We start from the raw sequence: 13107 nt of genomic DNA, 5'->3' as shown, positions 1-13107 counted from the left end.
GTTATTGGGTTTTGTGTTTGCATTAAATAATGTGTTCAAAAGTGGGAACCAGAAATGTGGCCCATAAAAAATTCGTAATTGAAATTGTTTATGTGAAATTAATATTTTAAATATTTTGAGGGTGAGACTTTGTAATGGGATTTACTAACATCTTTAGACTATTCACCTATGTTTATAGAATGGGAGATCAGCATTTATTCAAGGATATTAAATTCATTACCTCAAGTAGTAAGTATATTTCCTCAAGTAGAATACATACAGTCCTTAAGAAGAATAATTACATTTTTATTTTTATATTATGCAAATATCACTATACTAAGTTATTACAAAATTAAATATCAACAGGTAATTTAAAACATAAATGAATATATGATAAAAAATAATTTTCACAGTTGCTTGGCTTTATAACAATATTCGATTCGAAAAATATATGTATGTAGGATAAATAGGATTTTATATTTTTGTATTTGTAAAGCTATATGGGGGAATTTGTAAAATATTTTAATATTTAATAAAAAATATGTATTGCATATATATACAATGCCTATGGCAAATACATTCAAATGTGAATGTTTTTCTTTTGGTCCTTGTCAATTCTCAATTTCTAAAAATAAACGTTTTTTTGTGGCAACAATAACAATTCTATGGCTATGTCTATGGTATTACTCGACCTCTCCCTCTCTCTATATGTGGTCTAATACAATAGAGACTTATCCTCATACATGCTATCCCAGATTTTCAATTTTTCACCTTCAGGCAAATCAATCACTTCCAGCTCATCGGAAATATTCAAACATTTGAATGTTATGTTGTTGTCACCATCATTGGCGTTACACGACTCTGTTATGGTTGGCCAGTGGGTTAGATGTGTGTGTGCCAGGCCCGTGTGTTGCTGCTGCTGATGCTGTTCAGACCTTTGGATCTCAAGAACATTTGTACTGTCCTCATTATTGACACACCGTGTACCCTCATTCTCGTCAATGGTCTTTGTGTTGACGACATCACTGGGATGTGGCTCATGTCGCTGGCTGCTGTCACTCTCGCTGGATACACCGTTTGTGGGACTGGCACTACCACTGTCACTGGCCACGTCATCGTTTAGTGTGGTCCAGTTGATGGCCGTTTCCGTCAGCGGTATATTGGGGTCACCGCATTCGGCAAATTTCGCCAATATTGCCACCATTCGTCGTATGGTGGTGTATTCGGCGGTGCGACATTTGAGTTTTTTGGCGCCCGCATTGTAGAAGAGATACGATAAATCATCAGCATGGCAGGTGCCACGTACTTTACGGCCACACGTGATGATGCGCATGAAATTGAAATGTTTCGAGTCGAAATCGAAACGATACAGATAGGTGGGAGCCGTGGCATATTGTCGACGTGCCAGCAGGGTACGATGTATGCCGTGCCAGAAATATTTATAGGAGAAGAGCTGTTCAAAGGAGAAGAAACAAAAGTTAACAATGCAGGAAAAACAAATGTTATTATGAAACTAGTAACAAAGTCGGACAGGGCCGACTATATCACACTCTCCACCGCTTTCGGGATTTGTGTTATAAAACATCTTAACTCATAGAGTAGTGCAACATATATTTGAACTGAACATAAAATTAAAATACCTATGTAAACAATGTAATAACAGACTTCATGTAAATCGAACATACTTTCGAAGCATTGGTAAAACGGACACCACCGATTATTTAAAAATATAATTTCTGAAGAACTTGGGGTTTTAAATAAAAAGGTCATTAGAAAGGAATAGAATACTTTTCAACCTAAAACGAACATGGGTTTTAAAGGATGTGTTTAAGGGCTATAAGCTGAGACAGCTATAAGCTTTTGGGGTCTATACGCTGAGTTTTTTTTAATAAATGTTTTTCAAGGACCACCAGAACGTGTATTATTGAGACAATCCCAAAGGACTTTCGGAGCTGTTAGCTTAGATTCTTTCTGACATTTTAGGCTTAAGATAATGGAATCGGTTAGTTATGACGGACGTTATGTTCATCGTTTTTTACAAACAAACGTGGACCGACATCTGAATATCTACTTAAAATTGTATTCTAATTAAATTATCAAAAATCATCAAACGTTCCTCTTGCATGTTAAATACAAATTTCCAAACACATAATACCCCATACTCTGTAGTGTAGGGTATAAAACATAGTCTACTCACATCACTGTACTGCAAAATGGTATCCCACGATGGTTCCTTATCACCAAAATACAACTGCTTTAGCATGCGACCATATTCCAAACGTTTCTCCGGACTTAAATTGGCATCGAGCGGTGGCAGACACTCACCATCGCCTAAATTGTTTAGTAATTCCGGATACTTTCTGGCTTCGGGAAACATTAACAATCCCTCAAATGAATTACCGCCAATCAGCAAGGGAATGCTATTGCCCCAATTATTCCTTAACATTTCCAATGGCTCCATGGGTATAACTGTGTGTTCGGTTTTGTATGGCTCCACACAGGGACCAAAACCGAAATTCAAACGTCTGTGTAAACGCTCCTCCATGGTCAGTAATCGATCGCAGACCTTCAGCATTGTCCTTGGCTTTACATGTTGCAAATGGGCCAGTACAGCTTTGTCATTATTTTCACCCTTGTAACCGGTAGCTTTGGCCAGGCGGTATGCCCAATCCAAATGGGGTATGTTTGCCCATGGTGACATGGCACTGCCTGACATTACCACAGCCTTGTGAAATAGTCCTTTGGTCTGTTCAGTCAACATTAGATAATGAGCTGATGCACCACCAGCACTTTCGCCGAAAATGGTGATATTATTAGGATCGCCACCAAAAAATTGGCAATTATTCTTAACCCATTTAAGGGCCAGGATTTGATCTTTAAGACCAGCATTGCCAGGTACATCGCAGTTTTCATCATTTAAACAAAGGAAACCTAAAAATGTGGAAGGAAAACGAGAAATAAAAAATTAAAAATTCTTAAAATCTTGAAAAATCCCTGAAGTATTTAATGCCATATTAAACATCACATCCATGGTATTACTAATTGAAATTGTCTTAAATCAAATCATTGGTTAATATATTTGTTATTGTTTATATTTATATTTACTCGTCTTTCTTTTCTCCCAATTTATATTTATTTCAACATTTGAGTTATCATGCTTACTATTCGCATTATAAAAATGACCTTAGAGATAGCAAAACGTAAGCATTGATTTTCAATAGAAAATATCATTTAACACCTAGCCATTGCAATTTATAAACCAAACAATATTATTTTTATTATATCTTTTGGATAGTCTAATAAAACAACTGCCAAAACACATTCGTTGTATATAAATAACAAGCCAGACAAAAACAGCACCAACATAAAATAAACATTCTATAATACACTCACTCACCCAATGGTCCCAAACGATAAGCAATCGTGACCAGTACAACATTCTCCATCATTAGATAGTCCGGACTGTAGAGATCTCTGGATGCTTCACCCATTTGAAAGCCACCGCCATATATCCAAACCATTACTGGCATCGGTTTTGTTGGATTTAACTGCATTTTTTAGTGTATATAATCAGAAAGCGAAAAACAAAAATACAAATAAACAATTGCAAAAATAAAAAAAAAATATTTATTCTCTTGGTCCTCCCCCAGCTAACAGAAAACTTCAAACATTTGGCGCAACTCACCTGTTTTGTGTACACATTCAAATACAAACAATCTTCTTGACCTTGACATTGCTTAATGATGATGTTGTATTGGCACGGTTTGGAACGCACGTGAGTGCAACGTTTAACACCCGACCAGGGTTCCGGTTCGACAGGTGCCTTGAAACGTAACTCTCCCACGGGCGGCTTGGCAAATGGAATACCCTCGAAGCTGATGTATTCACTGCCACCATAGATGGAGCGCCATTTGACGCCTTTCACTTTGCCAAATGTGGTTTGGGCAATAACTTTTTCATCAGAACGTAAGCGTGTCTGTTTTGTTTTGAACTTGACGTAACTGCAATGAAACAAACAAAAACAACAACAACAAGTGAATAAAAATAAAAACACCATGAGTTTTCTACATATGGAAATTGAAATACAATTTTGTATTTTTCTATTGTTTATTATTTGTGTATGGGGGGAAATTCGTACAGTTTGACCTTTAAGAGTATGCATTTGATTTAATTAATGGGTGCACATAAATCTAATATCCTCGGAAAATAACTCAAAATTAGAAAGGATATATAAGAAGCAAAATAATTATAGGTTTTTGTGATGGGATTGGCAATGAAGACGACGTGAGTGGAGATTGATGTTAAAAACGAGCCGGACTGATTTTTATAGGAACGAAGGAAAAACTATAATGTGTAATATTTTATTTCAATACTTCTGCTAGGACCTACAAAGCATAACCAAATGGGTTTGTCACTAAAAAATTTGGAATTTATCAATAACCGTTTATCTTTTTCAAAAATACGGGCAATTTTTCGATGTGTGGAAATTACGAAGTTACGAAACCTTAGTCAGCGTGAATTGAGTCCAGAAAGACTTAGTTTTTTTTTTATATCAGAGTGAATTGAGTCCTGAAAAACTTATTTTTTTATATTTTTTATATCGACTTCATAATTTCCATATAATAAAGGATCACTGCCAAGGCCCCATTTTAGCGATATCGCCCGATTTTTAGTCGCGTAATTTAAGGGGACCTCCCACATTATTAGATTTAAAAAATTGAATTTTATTTTTAGATTTAATTCGAACATACACTAATTCTAAAATGGCCTTATCAATTTTGAAGTGAAAATGTCAAATGTCTTGAAGATATATCCAATTTATTGTGTTAGCATCGGTGAAGATCTTCCTTTTTAATTTAGATTGTGGTCAAAAAAAGCGATTTTTCCAAAACAAAAAAAAAAAAAATTACCTTCCCATTCAAAATTTTAAAAATCGGGAAAATAGGGTTCCCTTGCATAAAAAAATTATTTAGGACCTGTGTCCAATATAATTCTAATCTTCTCCTTGTCCTGCATTGATTTATGCCCTGCAAATTCTTACGCGATTTCAAATCAACTATAATCCCACAAATTGAACAACAACATTTTCTCATTTTCATCTCAACTCGACTCTCTGCCCAGCTATGACGTATGCCAACAAATAAAGAGTCAATTATTTCGCAATATAAATCCCCGTTCTCAATCTTATTCTGAAGGTTAGAATAATATAGACGTTTAAGAAAAAACGAAAACACACAAAAAACATGGATGAAAATAATACGCATCTATATCGATGGGATTGTAATGAAATCCACACTTCAAGTGTCTGTAGCTGTTTGTCACTCCTTTAGAGATTGAAAATATGGAACAAGTGCGAAATTTATGGTACATTTACGTGGAGATGAGACTGAATAACATTTAGCAAAATTAAATAAAATTCTTGTCGTAGTTCTCGTATTTATTCATTCATATATAGCCCAACCAGCCAGTCAGCCAGCTAGGCATTCATTCATTGTTTGTAATCAGTGACTATTTGTAGCTTCTAATATGCAAAAACATGTACAATAAAGTTAAAGTGGAAACTCTATACAACATTTTTATTACTAAAAAAGTAAGTGTGATTCGCCCTCGATTTACAATTATGATTGAGTACGAGCCAAATAGCTGACTCGATGACTGGTATAAGTTCGTTGTGCAAAATATGTTCGTCAACTTTGTAGAAAATGCTTCAGTATTTTCTCAGAATGTCATATTTCCCCATAAAGACCCTATTTGTGTCAGAACAATTTCTTAGAAGGCACAAATTCTGTGAAGTTTTCATAAAATAATTAAAAGCTTGAGAATGTCAAGGATTATCTATGTATTATCCTGGTATATAATCCTGAAATATTATCCACTAGTTGTCTATTATATCACGACTGCAAGTACCTTTTTTGTATCGCCTTTATCGAGTATCCACTGTCTTCTCTCATCAATTGTAAAATACTAAAGATGCTGATTCTAATGAGATTCGTTGTACATTTGTATCTGATAGAAATAAAACACACATTGATACAATGTATGTACTCATATATGTGTGTTTGTACATATGTGTGTGCTCAGCTGTGCACCCAACTTCTATTGTATTTTAATTTAAATCGTATTAAGTGACTTTTCTAAGCTTATCAGAGCAAATGGAATACTAATTTTATAAATGACATTATGGAATCCGGTTTGATGATGATGTTCGCTACTGCTGCTACTGTGTACTTAATAATCGAATCTCTATTACTCTCCCTGACAATTGTTTTGTCAACTAACTCTACACAGCATGTCTGCCTATCAGTCAGAATGACGCCTAACAAGTCCAAATGTCTTGACATGTACATTTACATAATTATGCATATTCGTATATGTAGATAACCAACAATGCCGACTTGTTTATGAATTTATCATTACAAATGTCTTTGCAAAGCAGGCAATTGATATGTACTTAGTGCGATCATTGACAGCTTCCAAGTAACATGTGTGTATTTGGGGTAGAAATATGTAAATAAATACACAATTGTTAAGCGATAAATAAATGTACAGTTAGTTAATTGTAAATTAAGTTACATGCCGATATAAAATAACTGGTTTTAATGTTGCAAAAGAATATAAAATACATTCTAAAGGGTTTGGTTGGGATATATTGTATACAATTTGCAGGGTTTAAATGAATTTAAAAATTAATGGAACCTACTTTCGATTTTTTATTTTTATTTAATATGAACTTTTAACTTCTTATGAATGTATCTTAAAAATTTCAAGCGAACACACTATCGATTGTGTAAGCGATAGGTGTTTGCGATAACGTATTATTCCAATTGGTTCCAAATTTTAACACGTGATTCTGCACATATACAGCTGTCGTATGAACTAGGATAAATCCAATCGGAGAAGATCTTCCTTTTTTTCAGCTTTTTTTGTGATCGAAAATATGAGATTTTCAAAATATATTTTTGCTTGGTCCGCCAATTTGCTAATTTTTGACTAAAGTGTATATAATCTTTCTAATCATGTTGGCATTTTGAGATTCTGATGATCCAGTGATCGGAAAGAAAGAACTTTTCTTTCATTCATTTCATTTGATTACAAATAGCGTTACTTTTTATACCACAATGTGGTACAGGGCATTATGTCTTTGTGAATATGTTTGTAACAATCAAAAGGCTATCTCAATTCCTTCTATACCATGGTTCCTTTTGAGAATAAGCATAGGATAACTATCTGAGTCGATTTATGCATGCCCGTCTGTTCGTCCGTCCGATGCGATTTGGATGAAATTTGGCACAGCTTTGGGTGAAATTTGCACGAACCTTATTGAAATTGGAGAAAATCGGTTCAAATTTAGATATAGCTGCCATATATAGTTCCGTCCGATTTTATTTAAATGATGCACCAAACTGCCAATATCGGTACGATTGAGACAAAATTTTGCACAGAGTACTAAATAAGGTCAAGATTGATGTATGCCAAGCTTTGTTGAAATCGGTTCAGATTTACATATACGTCCCATATATAGTTTCGTCTGATTTTATGTACTACCAATATTGGTACGATTGAGATAATATTTTGCATAGCGGATTGCTATTACTATAGATTGACTTTCGTGAAGTTTTGTTAAAATCGGTTCAGATTTAGATATAGCTCCCATATATATTTATACCCTTCACCACAGTGTGGTACAGGGTATTATGTCTTTGTGCATATGTTTGCAACAGGCAAAAATAAACGAGATAGACCCAGGGTTCCTTTTGAGAATATACATAGAATCACTTTCTGAGTCGATTTATGCGTGTCCGTCTGTCCGCAATGAATAAGGTCAAGAATGATGTGTGTTAAGTTTCGAGAAAATCGGTTCAGATTTAGATATAGCTTCCATATATATCTTCATCTGGTTTAAGGTAAAGTTTGTACCGATTCGCACGAAATTTGGCACATCGTATTTGCACGAAATTTGGCACATCGTAATGAATTAGGTCTGATTTAGATATAGCTCCCATATATATTTTCGTCCGATTTAAGGTAAACGGTGTACCAGAGTCCCTATATACCTTTCGATTTGCACGAAAATTGGCATAGAGTACTGAATTAGGTCCAGAATGATGTGTGCCACGTTTTGAGAAAATCGGTTCAGATTTATATATAGCTCTCATATATATTTTCGTCCGATTTAAGGTAAATGGTGTACCAAAGTCCCTATATATATTTCGATTTTCACGAATTTTGGTATACGGTACTAGAATGATGTTGCCAAGCTTCGTGAAAAGATCCATAGCTAGGCCGATTGACACAACGTACTGAAGTAATATAAATTAGTCTCTGCAAGTTTCCCTGAAATCGGTTCAGATATAGATACATATAAACATATACATATAAACATATACATTCCAAAGTTCTGTTTTCAATATTGCGACCTCAATCGGATGGACATGGCTAAATCGACAAGGAGTAGCCTTTAAGAATAAATGGGGTCCCTGATGAATATTTCATTATTATATATTAACAATTTTGTTCATTTAATTTTTTAGCACTTTTTTCTGGCACTTTTTTAAAATTTCTAGCACTTTCTAGCATTTTTTTCAATAAAATCTAGCATTATTTCTCAACAGAGTTTTGGCAACACTGCGTAGGATACATATGTAGAATATACCCAAAGTGGTGAAGGGTATCTTATAGTCGGCCCAGTCCGACTTTACTACTTTCCTTACTGGTTTCTTCTGATTTAATGTAAATGGTGCTCCAATGTCCCTATATTCCATTCAATTTGTACGAAATTTGCGTACTAAATTATTATGGAATTATGCGTATTTTGTGTGAAGCAATTCCACAGAAACATATTTATTTTATATGTCGCACAAATAACAGTTAGGTCATAACAACAGTAATGTTCTCAGATCACTGCCTCGGCCAAAATTTTTGACTAAAAATTAAATGGTTCATAATTTCAAAATGCAGACATTAAAAATTCGGGAATCGTTTCTTCTACAACACAATTCCTTTAAAAGCCCTTATCAATTATTCGATTTCCTCGAACTAGCATAGATTTTAATCTATCCTAATTTGAAAACTGAAACTTTGTTTTCTTTACCTTTTATTGCCATCTCTTTTGATGTTTAATAGGTTTTTTTCTATCCCGAAAAACTTTCCTCGACACTTATTCGAAATAAAACCAACTAAAATGTTGTCAAACCCAAGTACATATATCTCAACAAATAACAACAGTTACCTGGCAACGGCTAATATCAAAACCAGGAAGAACGAGACACACACACACACATCCATACAAACACAGCCTTGGAGCATCTTCCATCGAACCGAAGTAATGTTCTGTAACTGTAATACCATTAATTAAATCAGGCGTGAAGTTGATGTTTATGCAAACGAAAGCTAATTGATTTCAAAATTTCTTAGTCGTATCATTTGCCAGAATAGACGTTTTAAAGTGTAATTTAATACCCGCAATTAAACGCACAACAGCTATTTGCAACAATGTTTGTTTTGTGGATTTTTTGGTCTACTAATTAAAATTTGAGGTGTACATATTTAAAGTTATTATTTAAATTTATACAATTTGTGAATTCATGTGAATGTTTAAAAACATATCGTAAAATTATGTATGATATTTTCAAAGCTAATTAAACCTCACAAAGTGATCGGCTATATTCAATTACAATGTATCACATTGTTTAATACACCTTTATGATATCACATGATCAGCCTCTACCTTTTTTATAACCCTATCAATTATTCTTACAAAAAAATGCTATTAAATGCTCTGTAATAACATGTGCTGGGCTATAAAAGACAACAGATAATTTATTAGCTATTTACGTTTTTGGAAAGTTTAAATTGAATGTGGTATAACTTAAATTCTATCAACGATAGATAGCTGTTTTTATTATTTTATTACCGATACTAGAAATTTAATGAAACACAAAAGTTGGCAAACATTATTGGATTAAGAAAAACCAAGCCGTTATTTACTTAGTTTACTGAAGTCTACTAAGCCAAATTTTTGTGTATTTTGAGATTACCTACAATCTGGTTGTGCATTTTTTCCTAAAAAAATCCAGCAAATATACTGCCCAAATTATAACAATTGTGCTATTAAAAATAAAACAAAGCTAAACATGTCTTGACGTAAGTATGTATGTTCGTCATACACATATAGTAACTGAATTAACAACAATGATAATAATATGTGTTTTTGTAAAATAAATAACCTGAGAACATTTGTAATCACTTCACTTTCGGAATTTCAAATTACAGCTGCATCATGCTTATCGTAAATTTCATTTTGTGAACTTTGGAAGAAATTGTGTGGAAAATATTCTGTTTAACTTTACTATAAAAACGTCACAGACTAGTCTGTGTGCCAACCTGCCGGTAGGTCAAATACGTTTTGTTGAGAGTAATGAAAAAAAAACGTAATTTTATGAATAAATTGAAGACAAGTTATGATTAAATATGTTAATTGATATAAATTGTGATAAGTTCTTAGGCATACAAACAAAACGTGTAATTGATAAAATTAAAAAAAACAGGTTATAATTTATAATTGAATACGTTGTATATAATTAGTAGGCATATCTATAAGTATTGCATTATATTTATTTAATATGGTGTAGAAAAAAGCATGTTTGCCATTTTACGCTTTTTTGTGGACTTATTTCAAAAATAATTTGTTCAGCACAATAATAATTTAATTTAACTTGTTAAATACTCTTTGGTATTGAAGCGTTAACTTTGATAAGAAATTACAAAATATATTTGGCATTAAAAATAACCAAAAAATAAATAAATAATGCCTCATTTGTCCCCTTGTGACCTTCATTAGTCACACTTTAACGTCGAATCAAGTCTTAATTTTTAATATTTTTTTGCACAATTTCTTCTATCGCCACAATTAAAATAAATAAAATTTAATTATGCACTGAACATTATTTTTAAAATCCGGTTCACCATAAAACAAATCATTTGTCTGACATGCATAATAAATATAACAAAACAAAAAAAGAAACACAGTTTTCTTATCATCTTGCAAAAGGAATCTGAATTTTTTTTTTTTGCCAAGTGTGTGGGAAACGCTTCTTATAATGAAAGCTCAAAGTTCAAATCACACAAATATTGCGTCAAAGGGATTCAACATTATCAACACTACAGGGTGGGGGAATACAGACTGGTATTAAAGTTCACATATTTCTTATGTTGATAGCCTCTATCGCGAAATACTGACACAATCGACAAATTATAAACAAATAAATATATTTTTGAATTTTATATAATAAAAATATGTTTTATTATTGAAATGTTCGGGCATGAAAACATTTTGGATTCACTACATATATATATATATATTACATCTTCGGATTTGATCCGACTGTTAAGAAAATGCAGAAGTCTACTAAAATACAGCTACCTAAATTAATTCCTTTAAAGGACGCATTGATTACAGCGACGGGCGTGGGGAGAAACCCTCATGTATCAAAACATTTTCTGATAGATGTATTTGGTCATTATTTTCAAATTACATAAAATCCACTTGATAAATCCGCCCAAAACTTTTAAAGGAGAACTTGGGGCTATTTATAACATGAACATATATTGCAAGATACCTATAAATTTTTAAATCTGACAATACGAAGTCCCAATATATCTTCATAAAGTTTGCGGCCTAAATTTGTTGAGACTTTTATTTGAAGACTAAGTCAGGAGATATTTTACTCTCTCAAAGGCAATAAGGAATAGGATATGATCAGGAACAAGGTCATATATATATATATATTTTTTTTTAAAAATAAGACGTGAACTTTTAAACTACCGTATATGGGGTAGAATATTTATGGCGAAGGTTTGAAAAAAATGTAATTAAAAAATCCTTCTTTTCGACAGCGGGCGTGATTGCCGACCTCTGGAACATTCGAATCTTATAAATGTAAAAATTACTTATATTATTAAAAAAATACTTAAAAAATTACTTATATATTACTTAAAAGTAATTTTTAGCAAAATGTTGACCATTTTGAGTGGTAGGTACCAGAAGGGGCGGACCGATATTCCCCTTCTTCGAAGTTATACTTAATTTAGAAGAAATATTATGATATGGAAAGTTTGGATGAAATCAGTGACTCCCTTCGAGAGTTATCGTGCGCACCAGCCAGCCAAACAGACAGATGGACGGACCGACATTTGTAAATTGACTCCAATTTCTCAATTTGCTATTTTTTCATTCATTATTTTCTTTTACATTTGAATACCCACTTTATTTTCGAATATATACATTTTTTTATTGCAATAAAGAATTATAATCAATTCAATACTTACTTAACGGCAATCCGCATTTGATCTGCCAAAGGTATATCGAATGACATCTTAACAATTGACTATTGACTGTTGCAGTTACTTTGAAAAATAGTGTCAATTGATTTCAAAGCTCCTCCTCTTCTTCAATTTAAACCGATTTCATTGAAATCGCAACAGCAATCATACGCTCGGTGTGACCAGTCAGCTAGTCAGTCAAGTGAACATAAGAGGAACCGAAACACACAAAAATCAATGAAATCTATGTTTTGTTATGCTTCACTTTATAAAGTCACTAAACGGGAGGAATAAAAAAATAAACTATTCTACGGAATTAACAACAGTACTTATTGACTTATGTTTTTGGGTGTTTCCTCTTTTTTTTCTCAATTTTTTTTTGTTTTCTTAGAAACTTCACATAAATAGACAAATAAATATTCTTAACACAGAAAACACTTCAGTTTTACGCACAGATTTCAGGAGCACAAATTAGACAAAATTGTTTTCTATTTTTCTTCTTTCCATTCTATTCTCTTTTCCTTTATTTTGTTTTGTTCTAGTTTCTCTTGTTGTCCAAATTCACCAGTCAAACATTTCAGTCTGGAGATGATGTTTTCCACAAACAAAACACTTAAAATTGGTTCATTTGTTTCTTGGAGCGAAACCTTCCATAAACGTAAGAGAGAAAGGTTGAAGTGTTTGCTATTGTGTTTGTTGTTGTTGCTGTATTTTGTATTTGTTGTCGGTGCTTTCTATGCTTCTATTCTACTTGTGGATATTCTTCAGTGTGGACTAAAACGAACGTTTTTGCACAAGGGTTGCTCG

The 13107-nt window shown here is 33.0% G+C and overlaps 1 protein-coding gene across 1 annotated transcript; it reads right to left on the bottom strand.

Annotated features, from left to right (window-relative positions):
- Positions 1-677: 677 nt before the first annotated feature.
- Positions 678-12394, bottom strand: LOC133330668 (esterase B1-like). The gene is made up of 5 exons (XM_061539078.1): positions 12307-12394; positions 3665-3980; positions 3377-3527; positions 2177-2910; positions 678-1432 (listed from the first exon to the last, which is right to left on the bottom strand). The coding sequence occupies exons 1-5, from the start codon at positions 12351-12353 to the stop codon at positions 695-697; spliced, it is 1986 nt and encodes a 661-aa protein (XP_061395062.1). The 5' UTR covers positions 12354-12394; the 3' UTR covers positions 678-694.
- Between the last annotated feature and the right edge of the window lie 713 nt (positions 12395-13107).

This window comes from Musca vetustissima, unplaced genomic scaffold, assembly GCF_032173495.1.
Source record: "Musca vetustissima isolate MV318-11 ecotype Yass unplaced genomic scaffold, APGP_CSIRO_Mvet_v1 utg2684, whole genome shotgun sequence".
Lineage (NCBI taxonomy): Eukaryota > Metazoa > Arthropoda > Insecta > Diptera > Muscidae > Musca > Musca vetustissima.
The sequence above is the reverse complement of the archived record's forward strand: the minus strand, read 5'-3'. Positions and strand labels throughout refer to the sequence as shown.

Excerpts from the sequence above, each read along its gene's own strand:
- LOC133330668 (XM_061539078.1), bottom strand. The coding sequence starts at position 12,353 with ATGTCATTCGATATACCTTTGGCAGATCAAATGCGGATTGCCGTTAA. Across the intron at positions 2,911-3,376 it reads TTATCGTTTGGGACCATTGG|GTTTCCTTTGTTTAAATGAT; the intron begins GTGAGTGAGTGT and ends CCACATTTTTAG. Across the intron at positions 1,433-2,176 it reads CCATTTTGCAGTACAGTGAT|CTCTTCTCCTATAAATATTT; the intron begins GTGAGTAGACTA and ends TCCTTTGAACAG.